Raw genomic sequence first — 16,831 nt, 5'->3', positions numbered from 1 at the left:
GCTCCCCGGTCAGCGGGGAGTCTGCTTCTCCCTCTCCCTCTGCCCCTTCCCTGGCTTGTGCACTTTCTCTCTCAAATAAATAAATAAATAAATAAATAAATAAATAAATAAATAAAATGTTTTTTAAAAGAAATAAGACTATTATTATTTTGTCATAAAATACAGATAAAGCAAATTTACCATCTTAACCATTTTTATGGGTGCAGTTTGGCGACATGAAGTGCATTCACATTGTTGTCCAACCATCACCACCATCCATCTCCAGAACTTTTTCATCTTCCCAAACTGAGACTCCATACCCATTAAACAATAGCTCCCCAGTACCACTTCTCCCAGACCCTGGGAAACTACCGTTCTATTTTCTCTTTCTTTCTTTCTTTTGAAGATTTTAAGTAATCTCTACATCCAACATGGGGCTTGAACTCACAACCCCAAGATCAAGAGTTCCATGCCCCACCGACTGAACCAACAGGTGCCCTTACCATTCTACTTTCCCTTTCTTCCTTCCTTCCTTCCTTCCTTCCTTCCTTCCTTCCTTCCTTCCTTTTTAAAGATTTTATTTATTTGAAGAGTGAGAGAGAGAGCGAGCACAAGCAAGTGGGGGGGCAGAGGGAGAAGCAAACTCCCCACTGAGCAAGGAGCCCGATGCGGGGCTTGATCCCGGGACTCTGGGGTCATGACCCGAGACGAAGGCAGACGCCCAACCGACTGAGCCACCCAGGCGCCCCTAATTTCTGTTTCTACAAATTGAACTACTCCAGGTATCACAGATAAATGGAATCATTCAATATTTGTCTTTTCGTGTCTGGTTTATTTCACTTAGCTTGATTCCTTCAAGGTTCATCCATGTTGTAGCATGTGTCAGAATTTCATTCCTTTTTAAGGCTGAATAATATTTTATTGTATGTATATACCACATTTTATTTACCCATTCATCCATCAGCGGACATTTGGGTTGTTTCCATCTTTCAGCTATTGTGAATAATGCTGCTCTGAACAGGTGTATACAGATATCTGTTCAAGTCCCTGCTCTCAGTTCTTTGGGTTGTATACCCAGAAGTGGAATTGCTGGATCATATGGTAATTCTGACTAAGTGTTTGAGGAACTGCCATACCATTTTCCACAGTGACTACACCATTTACATCCCCACCAGTAATGCACAGGGTTCCAACTTCTCCACATCCTTACCAACACCTCTTATTTTCTATTTTGTGGATAATAGTCATCCTCCTGGGTGTGAAACAGTATCTCGTTGTGGTTTTTATTTTTTTTAAGATTTTATTTATTTATTTGACAGAGAGAGAGAGACAGCCAGCGAGAGAGGGAACACAAGCAGGGGGAGTGGGAGAGGGAGAAGCAGGCTCCCAGCGGAGCGGGGAGCTGGATGAGGAGCTCGATCCCAGGACCCCGGTACCATGCCCTGAGCTGAAGGCAGACGCTTAACGACTGAGCCACCCAGGTGCCCCTCATTGTGGTTCTGATTAAGACTAATACGTAAGAAAAATATGTTTTTAGCCTTTTGGCTTCAAATATTTATTCTGCTTTTATATGGTTAATTCTATTTAAATCTCTCCGTGTAACTGTCATTATCTACATTATTCCCTGGATATTTAAAAAAATAAGAATTGTGGGGTACCTGGGTGGCTCAGTCGTTAGGCGTCTGCCTTCGGCTCTGGTCATGATCCCAGGGCCCCGGGCTCGAGTCCCACATTGGGCTCCTTGCTTGGCAGGGAGCCTGCTTCTCCCTCTGCCTCTGCCTGCCACTCCCTCTGCTCTCTCTCATTCTCTCTTTCTGACAAATAAATAAATGAAATCTTTTTTTAAAAAGTAAAAAGAAATCATAGAGACACAGTTAAAAACATGACTTTTATCATTCTCGAAATTCTATGAATTCTTCACCCATCCTTGAGAAACGGGTAAAATTGAAAACCATCAAAATAATTGGACTTCTTAAAAATTGGATTGTATGAATGGAAGGTGTTTATAAGAAGTGATGACTCTGGAGCTTACCATCCCAAAGGACAGCACTGAATAGTTAATCTGTTCCTTGAGGGACTAGGATGCTGATGTCTTTCGGATACGGATCATGACGTGATTGCTGATCTTTCACCAGAGTATAAGTTAGCTTTTCCTCGCACCAGGTCCAGCAAGTTATTGGGCACTGGGTAAATACATATATTTTTTTTCCTAACTGTAGTCAGAGGGAAGTAGCAGGGTGCACAGCGGCTGTCATTTAGCGGTATTGGACACTATGCAAAACATCACTTTAAGGGAGAAACAGAGCCCTCAATCTGCCCTGGCTCTTCTTTATTTGATATTTATCAGTGGAGAGCTAGAGCTCTGGAAGACAGTTCTAGACAAAGGGAGATGGAGGAAGACGAAGAGGAGGAGGAGAAACAGGAGAAAGTGGAGGAGAATAAAAAAGTGGGAACATGGGGCACCTGGGTGGCTCAGTCCGTTAAGTATCTGCCTTTGGCTCAGGTGATGATCCTAGGGTCCTGGGATCGAGCACCGCACCGCCTGGGGCTCCCTGCTCTGCTGGGAGGCTGCTTCTTCCTCTCCCACTCCCCCTGCTTGTGTTCGCTCTCTCGCTGGCTGTCTCTCTCTGTCAAATAAATAAATAAAATCTTAAAAAAAAAAAAAAGTGGGAACTAACCCAAGTCCCCAGCACCTGCCCAGCCCAGAAACACGTGCGCTTTTGCAGAGGACCTGCAGCGGGGGCGCGGAAGCGGAGCTCAGCAGGCAGAGGGTGTAAGCCCCACAGTCGCGTCCAGCACGTGCAGCGCAAGCATTCTTGGATGCTCAAAACAGTGGACAGGTTTCTCCATTTCTACTCTTGATGTGAATTCCTTAATACAAATCTGGGGTATTTGTTCCTATCGCAAGAGGGAGGTTTGGGTTTCTTAGAGCGTGCATCCGAGCACCCACAGTGCTCTGTAAAACCCAACCTCAAGCTGCCGCTCCGGAGCGCCCAGGAGAGCTTGATGGGCTCCACTTTCCGCGCGTATGGCAAAAACCCAGAGCAAGCAGCCCTCTAGCTAATCGTTTCGTCCGGTCACTAGCCCGGTTCGTGGACTCTGGGTGCGAACGGAACCCAACCAGAGTCCCATCCATTGGTCACTGACTTGCCGGAGGGGAGAGTCGTGCTCAGAGCTCACACGGCGACGGGGATACCGTCGCTTCAGTGCTGGGGCTGCCACGAAGCCCCCCCGCAACTTCTCCAGCCCTACCTCTGCGTCCCTCGCCCTGGAGGAGCTTAGGGCGAGAACCCTGCACCGACCCGCGTGCAGCGAGGGCAGGCGGCGAGACGTTCTCCCAACGCGTCTCCCAGGGCTCGGGAGAGCTGTGGGAAGTTTCCTTCCCCACCCCTTCCCCGCCCCCGGCTGGCTGGCACCACCCACCACCCCCCACGCCAAGGCAGTGCCCCGCGGGAGTCGGGAGTTGTCGCCCCCCCCGCGCGCGCCCCCTGGCGGTAGCACCCTTCCGGCAAACGCTCCGCCTACTTCGTGGCCACGCCCCGGCCTCGTGCTCGCCCCGACAAGTCCCGCCCACCACACACCTGGCCGTTGGAAGTAACGGGGATCGACGGCGTCTAAGAGCGCGCGGACGTTGAAGCTGAGGTAGAGGCGTAGTAAACCGCACCCCGCACAGAGACAGGCCCGGACCCCGGAGTCTCCGCGGGCCGCCGCGCGAGTGTGTGGAGGCGTTCTGGACATGGAGCCTCCGCCCGAGAGCAGCCAAGAGGGCACCGCTTGCCGCATCCTGGAAGTCGATGAACTTGGAGGAGAACCGTTGGGTGAGTGCGCGAACCGGGACGCGGGTTTGGCGAAGTCTACGAAACGGCCTTTCCCCGGGGGAGGCGAGTGGACGGGACGCCGCAGTGGCGCGGCAGATGTCGCCGCTCTCAGGTCGCCGTCCCACGCGCCCTGGGCTCCAGCGCCCTGATCTCTCTTTTCTTTTCCAGATACGAAGCCTGCGGTGGTCTCCGTAACGGGAGGAGACGTCGAGAAGGAGCTCTGGCCCGAACCTGAGCAGGAAGCCGCGACAGGAGAAGAAAGCCACGGTGGCGCGGGAGCAGCGGGCCCCGTGGACGACGAGAACCACACGGGCGGCGGCTGCGGGCAAGAGCCCCCGCAGCAGCAGCAGCAGGACGAGGCCCAGGCGGCCGCCGAGGGGCCGCAGCCCCAGGAGCGGCAGCAACGCCTCCACCGCAGCGCGTTCCCCCGGCTAGAACTGAAGGAGCTGGAGAGCGTTTTCCAACGCACTCAATACCCCTACGTGTTCGGGCGGTGAGTGGCTTGCTCTGGCGCCCCCCCCCCCCATCTCTAGGACCCTCGGGGACGCCCTGGGCTCTCTCCCAGGTCTCTCTCCCCGCCTCCAAAGCCAAAGCTACCTAGGGGGCCTCGAGCTCTTTCCAAGGTGGGGACGATGCCCCCGTGGGCATCAAGGTAAATATTTTCATGCAGTATATAAACGAATCGTCAGGAAACTCTCGGGTCGGGCTCCTGTTTTTGTAAATAACATTCTATTGGATCACGATCGCGATCAGGATCAGGAGTGACATCAGGGTGCAAAATGAGGCGCGGTTGTGCGAGTGAAGGGGTGGATCTTGCCTTTATTTAACATTCTGATAATTTGGTGGTCCCGGAATTTTTTGTGCATTAGTCTTGACTTTTAAATACTACATTAAAATTGTTAATCTTGAATTCTGAAGTTTTTCAAGGTACCCTTAAATTGTGTACACAAAGGAAGATTGTCCCTAAAGCAAGCCCAGACTTGGGTATTAAAGAAATGTGTGCTGGGGAGTTGGGGGGAAATATAAATTTAAAAACAAGCATGAAATGTACATTGTATATCATTTCATCCACAACTCCAGATACTAAATATTTGCAATTTTCTTCCCTCAGAAAGAAGCTTTCCATACCCATAGATGTGATGGAAGTCCGTAAACCTGAAAAAAGCGATTCGGCTGGGCAGCCATTCTAAAACCTGCTTCAGGAGTTAAAAGCTTTTGTTCTAGACATTCTCAAGTTGTTTTGGTTGCCTTTTCCATGTTTGGGTAGTAAGTTTTGAATTTTAGGGCTTTGGTGAGTGGAAAATGGGATAAGTAAATCCCACTTTATGGAAGTTGCCCATTACCGTTAAAGGAAAACAATAAAATAAAAGAGAATTAAACTGCTTGTCTTGTTTCCTGCACAAAATTAAATATAAATAAAGTTCAGCTCTTTCTAACCAGTATCATTCAGGGAGCAATTCTGGGTGGAGTCATGTTGGGGCTGGGTCAAATCTGGGAAGTATGCACATTAACACAAGAAGACCTAGGCTAAGAGAGGATTAGACTATATTGTTATTTTTAATTTTTATTTTTTTAAAGATTTTATTCATTTGAGAGAGAGAGCAGGGGGAGGGGCAGAGGGAAAGGGAGAAGCAGACTTCCCACTGAGTGCCAGAGCCTGATGGGGGGCGGGGGCTTGATCCCAGGATGCTGAGATCATGACCAGAGCTGAAGTCCCATGCCACCCGGGTGCCCCTGTACTGTTATTTTAAATATTTAAAACCAGGCATAAGTTCTTAGCTAAATCCACAAAAAAAGTGGATTTATAAATATTCAGGCCTTGGGGTAAGGGAATTATTCCCACACAGAGAACACACTATATGAGTAATGTCTGTTCATTTACACCGAGACTGATGCAGGGAGATAGCTTTTATTTCTTGTTTTTTAAAAGAATTAATTTTTAAAAGATTTTATTTATTCTTTTGAGAGAGAGAGAAAGCACAAGAGCGGGGAAGGTCAGAGGGAGAACCAGACTCCTCGCTGAGCGGGGAGCCCAAATCGGGGCTTGATCCAGGAATCCTGGGACCCTAGGATCATGACCCGAGCTGACGGTAGATGCCCAACCAACCAAGCCACCCAGGTGCCCCATAAAGACTTTATTTATTTGAGAGAGCGCATGAACAGGGGGAGGGGTAGATGGGGGAGAGTGAGAGAGAATCTCAAGCAGAATCCCCACTGAGTTTGGAGCCCAACACCAGCTCCATCTCACAACCCTGAGATCATGACCAAGATTCAACCAATAGACTCAACTGACTGAGCCACCCAGGTGCCCCCCAGGGAGATAAATTTCAAGTCCAAGTGCCTGGTTCTCCTGTTGTTGCTTTAGTCTGTAGTAAAGCACTGTAGACAGTGGCAGCCCTACCTTTTAATTTTCTGAAATACTTTCATGTGTTAGCCTGAAAACATTGCTTAAAATACATTATAGTGGAGGTTGGAGGAAACTGGACATTTGTCTAAAAATTGAAGCAAATGAGAACAATTTTTATGCTAAAACCTGGGAAATAACCATCTTGAAAAAAGTTTCACTGAGTTAAGAAGAGTGAAAAGGTTAGAGAAGAATTGCATACAAACATACCTTGCAGATATGACACAAATCGAACTTCATGAGTGAATATTCTCAAGGAATTTCTAAGGATATGTTTTTCGATGGTACTATTTTGAAGAGATGGGTTTTATGGAATTTGGTGTTGGTGGCGAGGCTTTCAATTTAGGCCAGATTCCTACCTGTGTTAATTTGAAATAGTTTTTCACGTGTTCAGGCAGTAATGTCTAATTTGTAGGTCAAAAGACTACCATTTGAGACCAGAGAAAATCATAAGTTATCTTAAGAGAGTATTGGTGAAAACCAAAATCCAGGATGAGTTATTAGCTTTGTCCCATGGTATGCATATGAGTGTAGTCGCGGAAATGGGATACAGATCTGGCAGTCTTGAGTTTTAGTGAATTTAGACCCAGTTTGTCTAAATTTTCCTTAACTCTACAGGCTAAAATATCAAGGCAGTATCCGGGGCGTCAGCAACTCTTATGTTCTAGTAAGAAGCCACAATGCCCAGGACTTCCTTGTCAGGTCATCTTTGTAACTCTCAAGAGGTTTTCCGAAGATGAATAACCCCTTAGATATCTTTGAGGGAAACCTGTTTTAAAATCCAACTTCCTCCTATTGAATACTTTTTTTTTTTAAAGATTTAATTTATTTATTTGACAGAGATAGAGACAGCCATTGAGAGAGGGAACACAAGCAGGGGGAGTAGGAGAGGAAGAAGCAGGCTCATAGCGGAGAAGCCTGATGTGGGGCTCGATCCCATAACGCCGGGATCACGCCCTGAGCCGAAGGCAGACGCTCAACCTCTGTGCCACCCAGGCGCCCCTGAATACTTTTTTTTAAAGATTTTATTTATTTATGTGACAGAGAGACAGCCAGCGAGAGAGGGAACACAGCAGGGGAGAGGGAGAGGAAGAAGCAGGCTCCCAGCCAAGGAGCCCGATGTGGGACTCGATCCCGGAACGCCAGGATCACGCCCTGAGCCGAAGGCAGACGCTTAACGACTGCGCTACCCAGGCGCCCCTGAATATTTACTTTAGACTCCGGAAGCTTTTATCACGTTCAGCTTCCCCTACAACCAGGACAACACTGTCCCTAGATTGTCGGGGGCAGAGGCAGCTGGACACTGAGGGTCTGCTGTCAAGATACCGACATTTCTTCATCTTGTTACCAGGCTTAGCGGCAGCAGAAGATACCGGTGCAGTTCATCAGCTAGACCCACATTCAAGAGCTGGAAAAACCATTAAAGAATATTAAAGGTGGGAGGAGAGAGACAAGGCAGGAATTACAGTCAAAAGCTTAGCACGTAGTAGATGCTCTCTAAGGGTAAACCGAAGAAGAGGCTGCAGTGGTAACTTTCTTAAAATATTTTACTAATAAAAAAATAGGTTCTCCCACTGGAGTTTAATATCTCAGTGGCATAAAGAGTTGTATGTTGTGGGGTTGTTTTTCTTTTTTTGTTTTTTGTTATTTAAAGATTTACCTATTTGACAGAGGGAGAGAGTGAGACAGAGAGCACAAGCCGGGGGAGCAGCAGGCAGAGGGAGAAGCAGGCTCCCCAATGAGCAAGGAGCCTGATGCGGGACTCGATTCCAGGACCCTAGGATCATGACCTGAGCTGAAGGCAGACGCTTAACTGACTGAGTCACCCGGGTGCCCCTGTGGTTGTTTTTTTTTTTTTTTTTAAGATTTTATTTATTTATTTGAGAGAGAGTGAGCACAAGCAGGGGGGAGTGGCAGAGGCAGAGGGAGAAGCAGGCTCCTGGGAGCCTGAGGCTGGGCTCGACCCCAAGACCCCAGGATCATGATCTGAGTCAAAGGCAGATGCTTGACCAACTAAGCCACCCAGTCTCCCCTATTTATAATATTCTTAGTTGATCTAACAGATAATGGTTTGTTCAAAAGAATAATAGCAAAAATGTATTCAGTGATTATAGCATATGGATAAGTGAAGGGAATGACAGCACAGTTATACAAGACAGGAGAAAGGAACTGGCCACACTCCGCATAAGGTACTTGTGCTACCAGTGAAATGATCTAGTGTTTCTTGAAAGTGGACTTATTTGTTGTAAATGTATATTGCAAATTCTAGGGCAACCACTAAAAAAAATTTCTAAGTGTTACTGAGATGTTAAGAGAGGAGAGAAAATTGAATCATAATAAAAAGTTCAATGAAAACCAGAGGAGGCAGAAAAAGAGTGGAAGACAAAATAGAAACCAAGAACAATAACAAAGAATAGAAAATGATCATAAAAATGGTAGCTATTAATCAAAATATATCAAGAATAATTTTAAATGTGAATAGTCTAAATATGCCAATTAAAAGAGAAAGTAAGTCTGGATAAAAAAATAAACAAGAGCCAACTACATGTCACCTAAAGAAGCCTACTTTGTTTTTAATTTTTTTATTTTTCAAAGATTTTAAGTAATTTCTACACCGAACATGGAGCTTGAACTCACAACTCTGAGATCAAGAGTCACACCCTCCTCTGACTGAGCCAGCCAGGCACCCCAGAAACCTACTTTAAATATAAAGACACAGGGCACCTGGGTAGCTCAGTCACTTAAGCATCTGCCTTTGGCTCCGGTTGTGATCTTAGGGTCTTGGGATCAAACCCCTCGTTGGGCTCCCGGCTTGGTGGGGAGCCTGCTTGTCCCCCTCCCTCGGCCTGCCACTCCCCCTGCTTGTGTGCTCTCTCTCTCTCAAATAAACCAATGAAATCTTAAATAAATAAATAAATAAATAAATAAATAAATAAATAAATAAAAGACACAGGGGTGCTTGAGTGATGGTTAAGCATCCAACTCTTGGTTTCGGCTCGGGGGGTGATCTCAGAGTTGTGAGATCGAGCCCTGCATCAGGCCCCACACTCAGCATGGAGTTCACTTGAGATTCTCTCTCCTTCCTTCCTGCCCCTCCCGATTGTGCTCTCTCTCTCTCAAATAAATAAATAAATCTTTAAATAAATAAATACAAAGACACAGATAGCTTAAAGGTAAAGACATTGAGAAAGATATACCATGCCAACACCCAGCAAAACAAAGCTGCACTATCTCAGACAAAGCACGCTTCAGAACAAGGAAAATTATCAGGGATAAAGAGGGGCATTACATAACAGCAAAAGACTCAATTTTCCAGAAGGCACCAATCCTTAATGTGTACATGCTTAACAACACAGTGTCAAAATACATGAGTCAAAAACTGACAGAACCGCAGGGAGAAATAGACAAATCCATTATTGTACTTGAGGACTTCAACATCCCCTCTGTTACAAACTGACAAAGACAGCAGGTAGAAAACCAGTAGAATCAAATATAATTGAACTAAGAGCACCATCCATAAACCAGATCTAATTGACATTTATAGAATACTTCAACAACAGCAGAATGCTTATCCTTCTCAAGCGCACATGGAACATTCACTAAGATAGACTATATCCTGGGCCATAAAACACACTTCTAGATAACACATGGATCAAAGAATAAACCTCAAGAGAATTAAAAAAAAAACATTTTGAACTAAATGGAAATGAAAACACAACTTGTCAAAATTTGAGGATGCAAAGGAAATCAGTACATGGAGAGACATTTGTCACAATGAATGCATATATTAGAAAAGAAGAAAAATCCAAAATTAATAATCTCAGTTTCCACCGTAGGAACCTAGAAAAAGAAGAGCAAGTTAAATCCAAGTAAGCAGAAGAAAAGATATAAAAATCAGAGCACAAATCGTGAAATTGAAAACAAGAAAACAATAGAGAAAATCAATGAATCCAAAAGTTGGTTATGTGAAAATATTGATAAAAGTGATAAGTATCTGTTCAGGCTAACCAAGATAAAAAGAGAGAAGACACAAATTGCTACCATCAGAAATGAGAGGGGGACATCACTTCTGATTCTGCTGACATTAAAAGGATAATAAAAGCATATTATGAACAACTCTGGCCACAAATTTGATAACTTAGAAACAATGGCCCAATTCTTTGAAAAACACAATCTAACAATACTCATAAAAGAGAAATAGACTATATGAATAGGCCTATATCTATTTTAAATTGAATCAATAATTAATAACCTTCCAAAACAGAAAGCACCAGGCACAAATGGGTTCACCGGGGGAATTCTACCAAATGTTTAAGGAAGAAATGATACGAATTCTCTATAATCTGGTCTAGAAAATAGAACCAAGGGAATGCTTCCTAACTTGTTCTATGAGGTCAGCATTACCCTGGTACTAAAACCAGACAATACATTGTAAGAAAGGAAAACCAAAGACCAATTACTCTCATGAAAAAATGCAAAAATCCTCAACCAAATATTAGCAGATCAAATCCAACAATGTATGAAAAGAAGTATATACTATGACCAACTAGGATTTATCTCAGGTATGCAAGGCTAGTTCACATTCAAAAAGTCAATTAATATACTCCATCACATCAACACTCTAAAGAATGACATGATCATATCATCAGATGCAGAAAAACCACTTGACAAAATCCAACACCAACTCATGCTAAAAACTCTCAGCAAGGGGCTCCTGGGGGATTCAGGGGGCTAAGCATCTGCCTTTGGCTCAGGTGATCCGTGGGATCAGCCCGCATCAGGTTCTCTCCCTCTCCCTCTACCTGTCTCTCCCCCTGCTTGTGTGTGTGCCCTCTCTCTCTCTCTCTCTCTCAAACAAATAAAATCTTCAAAAAAACCAAAAAACCTCTCATGACCTGAGCCGCTTAAGGGCTGAGCCACCCAGGTGGCCCCAGGCGGCCGTTTTCTTATCTTTTTTTTTTGTTGTTGTTGTTGTTATTTTCAAATTATCCTTTGCTACAATTCAGGCTTTTCTATGATCTCAGACAATCACCCCTTGATCTTATTGAGCCACAAATTAGCCGGCACTGACTGAGCCAATGGAAAGTCTTTCGAATTACCACATGAAAGAATCCAGCCTGAGGTTAGTCATCCCCCCCACTAGTGACAATTTCCGTACAATGTCTTCATAATAGGACCACAATAAGGAAGATCAAAATCTGAGGTGTTAGAAATGTCTCAATAGAAAACTTTGACTAATGCATTTGGTAGTTAAAGAATTTTGAATGTGTGTGATCCCCGAGGCATAATTAATTCTCACCTAACATTTCCACCTTTGTGCGGTGGGTGGAACTTTGTTGGAAATTGTTTTTGTAGTCTGTTTCCTGTAGTCTTCAAGGTACTTTTCGCTGTCTTAAGAATTAAATTGACGTGAGATTAACAGGAGAATCGAAATTCCATATAGAGGGAGAACCCACATAAGCATGAGAGATTCCCAAGACAGGCAAAATGAGGTATAAATATCTTTCTGGACTAAGGAGGAGGAGTTAGGAGTCCGGGGGCGCTTCAACGGGAAGCAGGACAATTCACAGGAAGAATAGAAGAGTAAATGTTTGGTAAACAAATCTTTATGGATCATAGAGAAACAACAGGACAAAGAGAATTGTAACGGATTTGCTAACTTCCTCCCTATTGCCCCTAGTTCAGATTATAATGTAGTTGTCTATGGTGATCGCTCCCTTCCTGGATCTGGTCCTCTATCTAAATTCTTTTAGGCATTTAGTGGGAAGGTCTTTTTTCCCCAGCCCCAAATTCCATATATTCTGTTCTATGTTTTTTTCCTAAAGTTTTTAAATTTTACATTTAAGTCCATGATGCATTTTGAGTTGATTGTTGCATAATATATGAGGTCTAGTTCAAGGTCAGTTTTTTTGCCTATGGATGTCCAATTGCTGCAGCATCATTTGTTTAAAAGTCTATCTTTCTGGGACACCTGGGTGGCTCAGTCGGTTAAGCAGCTGCCTTCAGCTCGGGGTCCTGGAATGGAGTCCCGTGTCAGGCTCCTTGCTCATCCGGGAGCCTGCTTCTCCCCCTGCTTGTGCTGGCTTTCTCTCTCTTTGACAATTAAATGGATAAAATCTTAAAAAAAAAAAAAAAAAAAAGGTCTGTCTATCCTCTATTGAATTGCTTTTGCAGCTATGACAAAAATCATTTGAGCATATTTGTGTGGGACTGTGTTTGGGCTCTCAGTTCTGTTCTATTGATCTCTGTTTCTTTCCTCCTGCCAATGCCACACTTTCTAAATTTCATTCAGTTTATTCATAATAAAACTTAACATCTGGTAGAATAATTCCACCCCTTTTCATTTTTTTCCCCAAATTCTTTCAGCTCTGGGGTGCCTGGCTTGCTTAGTTGGTAGAACTGCGACTCTTGAAATCAGGGTCATGAGTTCAAGCCACACATTGGGTGTGGAGCCTACTTAAGAAAAAAAGTTCTTTTAGCTCTTCTAGGTCAATTGCTTTTCCATATAAATTTTAGAATGTGCTAGCCTGTGTCTGCAACAAACATTGCTGGGATTTTTATAGGACTTCCACTAAATATACAGATCAATTTAGGGGAATTTGGGGGTTACTGTTTTACTTTCATGAGTCATTCATTCATTCATTCCCTGACCATTGTGGAAACTATGTGTTTGATAGTCTGGATTTTCTGTTATTTTCCCCTAAACATGTTATGGGTTGTCTTAGCAAGCAGTTACATTATGGACAGATTTTATCCTTTCTAGCACATGTCTGTTTCAGTTTTCCTTTTGTTTCTAGGGAGACTCTCTTGGTCCATGTATGTACTCTTTCATCCTAAAATGCGACCTTTCTGTGGTTTCACATCTTTTCACCTTCCAGTTGTTGCTCTGCCCCTGCACTCTTTGGATTTTAACCCCACATATGTACAATTTTAGAGTCTTTCAAGAATTTGAGAGAAGTTTATATGCACATTTGAGAACTCCCCGTGGAACCTCCCTTTCCTGGTGTATTCTCTACATTCATAGGCAATCTAGCACCGCTGAACGCTGTCCTCTGCCTGCAAAGGCCATAGAGACTGCAGCTTCTGCTCACTTTCTGGGGCCACATGCCATGCAGCCTGGGGGTTATTTCAGGGCAACGAATCTGCTAGATGTGGGAGTGACCTATAATGTTTCCCTTCTTCCAATGGCCTGATCCCCTTCAATTTCTACCCTTTAGGTCACTCTCCAATGCCTGCAAACAGTTTTTCATTCTTGCCAGAATTTATCATTTTTTGGCACACAGGTTAGTTGGATATAACCTAGTCCACCATTATCCCCTTCGTTCTTTTATTCCTTGTTAATTTTAAATCATCAGACTTTTTAAGAAGTTGTCCTGTGGGAGGTATATTTTTATACATTTACCTAAAAATTTTTTTTTCTAATCACAGTTGTTCTGCTGAAAAATATTTTAAATCTCCAGTGGATAATCCTCCTTTCCTTCCCAAATTAAATTGAACAGACCACTTCAAAGGAAGAAAGGATCAAATGCTTTTTTTTTTTTTTTAAAGATTTTATTTATTTATTTGACAAAGGGAGAGCACAAGTAGGCAGAACAGTAGGCAGAGGGAGAGGGAAAAGCAGGCTCCCCGCTGAGCAGGGAGCCCCACATGAGGCTTGATCCCAGGACCCTGTGATCACAACCTGAATCAAAGGCAGACACTTAACCAACTGAGCCACCCAGGTGTCCTAAGGATCAAATGCTTTATACTTTGATTGCTTAGACTTGAGAAATGTGAGCTTTCCCTCTGATGGTCAAACTCTTTTGGCGGCTTGTAATGGATGTAAGCACAATAGCAGTATTTTTTACCTTTCTATTTCTAATAATTATTGCAGAATATCTAGATGGACAGGCTGGCAGAGAATCAGAAACACTGCATTATTACTCCAGTTCTTTTTCCTCCCTAAGATGCATTTTATTATTTTTAACATTAATTTATTATTGTTAAAGATTTTATTTATTTATTTGAAAGAGAGAGAGAGCACAGAGGGAGAGGGAGAAGCAGACTCCCCATGGAGAAGGGAGCCCGATGATGCAGGGCTCAATCCCAGGACCCTGAGATCATGACCTGAGCCGAAGGCAGACGCTCAACCAACTGAGCCACCCAGGTGCCCCTTAATTTGTTTTTTTTAAGTAGGCTCCATGCCCAGCATGGAGCCCAAGGTGGGGCTTGAATTCATGACCCTGAGATCCAGACCTGAGCTGAGATGAGGAGTCAGACACTTAACCAACTGAGCCACCCAGGTGCCCCCTAAGAGGCATTTTAAAATAAAGCAAAGAAATGAAGAAAAATCCCTCATTGCTCTAGTTCTTATCTAAACTGTCCTAAATCTGCACTTGTAGAGTCTTTCAACCCTCTGTCTTGTTTTTATGGTGTTTCTTTCTTGTATCATTGGACTTTATGTGCTGTTGAGGCAGACGTTTCTAAGCAGAGGTATAAGATGATTAGTTCCTTCCGCAGCACAGTATGTCACAGAAGTGACGATATTTTAGAAGAGTTTCAGGAATAACTAGTAATTTTCAAAGTTCTAAGTCAGGCATTGAAAGGAACATATTCTTTTTTTTTCCTCCAAACTTCCCAGTGTCCTTATTTCTGGGAGCTAATTGCTCTGTGCAAGCACTTAGGAAATCTACACAAAGAATACACATGTCTATGGCAGTCCTGTCGGCCTGGATGCAGTTTCTTAAGGGACCTCTGCATACCTGAGCATTGTCTCCCCCTTTGAGCTCAAAGTCGGTGCTCAGGGAAACATGCAGAGAAGGACAGCCCCAGCCCCTCCCAAAAGGGGACATGTGGTGGAGGAGTGGCAGGCCCTGAAGAAGTCCGAAAGCAGACGCGCACGGCAGAGCTGTGCAGGATATGGTATGATTGTTGTTGTTGTTTTAAGATTTAATTTATGTATTTGACACAGAGAGAGACAGCCAGAGAGAGAGGGAACACAAGCAGGGGGAGTGGGAGAGGAAGAAGCAGGCTTCCAGCGGAGGAGCCTGATGTGGGGCTCGATCCCAGGGACCTGGGATCACACCCTGAGCCGAAGGCAGACGCTTAACGACTGAGCCACCCAGGCGCCCCAAGATACGGTATGATTGTTGAATCTGATCCAAGTCGTCTTGGATTTGGATCAAAATCAGAAGAAGAAGTGCTTTCACAGAAGAGCGTACCCGAGTGCTAGCAGTTTCTGGGTCAAGCCCGGCAGCGAACACAGGTGCTTCTTGAGCTGTAGGCAGGTCTGCCGCAGGGCCGGTCCGAAAGACTACTTCGGATGCCAGATCGTGGATGACCAAGTTCACTGCCACAACTGCTCCAAGCCAAAGTGCCCTTTGGCGGCCACCTGGAATCAGGTAACCGCTTACCCGTCTCGAAGCTCACTTCCCAATTCCATTTCCCCACAGGAACCTGCTTCTTGAGAACTTCATTTAAGGAGCTCACCAGGAGGGACGCCCGAGTGGCTCAGTCGGTGAAGCGTCTGCCTTTGGCTCAGGTCATGATCCCAGAGTCCCGCCATCGAGTCCTGCGTTGGGCTCCCTGCTCAGCAGAGAGCCTGCTTCTCCCTCTGCCTGTCGCTCCCCCTGCTTGCATTCTCTTTGACAAATAAATAAATAAAATCTTTAAAAAGGCGGGGAGCTCACCAGGACATTCCCAGGTCTGGAGCCAGGCCTTGATCTATTCTCTTTCCGACAAGAATGTTGCTTGTGTCTCACTTTAGGGTTAAGCAGATTGAAACCCCCTCTTGCTGACCCTGAAATCAGCAGTCCTCAGCAGGGCAAGTGTTATTTTGTAATGCTGGCCATTTACCTTGTAAACCTGCTGAAGTCCCATCATCCTGGGGAATATTCCAGGCTTTCTTTTTGCGAGCTTGGTGTCTGCAGCCCACATCCTGTAGATGGGTTAATTTGGTTATTTATAGCATGTAAGCAAGGGACAGCCACACTTGGTTGGCTCTTGAAGTGAGAAGGTTTTACATAGTGAAGCACCTAAATTGGCCCAGAATCCAAAGGATTTCCTTGTGTGATAGCATCAGGGGCAGAACTGGAAGGGACGGCATCCAACCTGGTTGTGTGTTCTGCTTCCTTCCAGGTGGAAGAACTAGTGCAAGAGGAATCATTTGCATATTATGACCACGTTCTCCTCCAGTCCTCCTTGGACCCGATGGGAGTGTAGCGACTTGCTCCCGTCCAGGCGGCCAGCATGATGGAAGAGCCAAGCTCACCCTGGGAAAGGGTGTCCGCCACGGTTATGCCTTCTGTATTCTGTGCCGACCCACCTCCCTTCCAGTCCCTCCAGACAAGATGACCGTAGTATGCCAGGATGTGTGAACTTGACAAACCAGAAAAAGAAAGTCTCTTCATTTTAGTGCTTATTTCAACAGATGTTTAGGCTCTGGGCACCGTTCTAGGTTCTGGGAATAAACTGTCAAACAAAAGACACAAAAACCTCCGACTGCATGGAACGTGCCTCTACTGGTGGGGATGCAGGTGGTAAGCCAAGTAAATAAGGGTACGATGAGGTGCTAAGAGCTAGAGGGAAACAAATGGAGCAGGGACATGGTGTAAAATGTTTCCAGGAGAAGGGTAAGAGATGAAATTTTAGT

The 16,831-nt window shown here is 44.8% G+C and overlaps 2 protein-coding genes and 1 long non-coding RNA gene across 5 annotated transcripts in view; 2 read left to right on the top strand and 1 right to left on the bottom strand.

Annotated features, from left to right (window-relative positions):
- LOC125281835 (uncharacterized) overlaps window positions 1–16,831 on the bottom strand; it is a 358,739-nt gene that overhangs the window by 217,392 nt on the left and 124,516 nt on the right. The window lies entirely within an intron of this gene.
- The window catches only part of LOC125281168 (NF-kappa-B-activating protein-like), a 111,261-nt gene that overhangs the window by 48,289 nt on the left and 46,141 nt on the right, over window positions 1–16,831 (top strand). The window lies entirely within an intron of this gene.
- On the top strand, window positions 3,506–5,175 carry LOC125281826 (rhox homeobox family member 1-like). Its single transcript, XM_048215758.2, has 3 exons — window positions 3,506–3,797; window positions 3,966–4,290; window positions 4,909–5,175. The coding sequence occupies exons 1-3, from the start codon at window positions 3,716–3,718 to the stop codon at window positions 4,985–4,987; spliced, it is 486 nt and encodes a 161-aa protein (XP_048071715.1). The 5' UTR covers window positions 3,506–3,715; the 3' UTR covers window positions 4,988–5,175.

This window comes from Ursus arctos, chromosome X, assembly GCF_023065955.2.
Source record: "Ursus arctos isolate Adak ecotype North America chromosome X, UrsArc2.0, whole genome shotgun sequence".
NCBI classification, from domain to species: Eukaryota; Metazoa; Chordata; class Mammalia; order Carnivora; family Ursidae; genus Ursus; species Ursus arctos.
This window is presented reverse-complemented; position numbering and strand designations above follow the sequence as displayed.

What these genes read in the sequence shown, in the direction of transcription:
- LOC125281826 (XM_048215758.2), top strand. Translation starts at nt 3,716, where the DNA reads ATGGAGCCTCCGCCCGAGAGCAGCCAAGAGGGCACCGCTTGCCGCATC. An exon ending in ACTTGGAGGAGAACCGTTGG is followed by an intron (nt 3,798 to 3,965) that starts GTGAGTGCGCGA and finishes TTTCTTTTCCAG; the next exon opens with ATACGAAGCCTGCGGTGGTC. An exon ending in TACCCCTACGTGTTCGGGCG is followed by an intron (nt 4,291 to 4,908) that starts GTGAGTGGCTTG and finishes TTCTTCCCTCAG; the next exon opens with AAAGAAGCTTTCCATACCCA.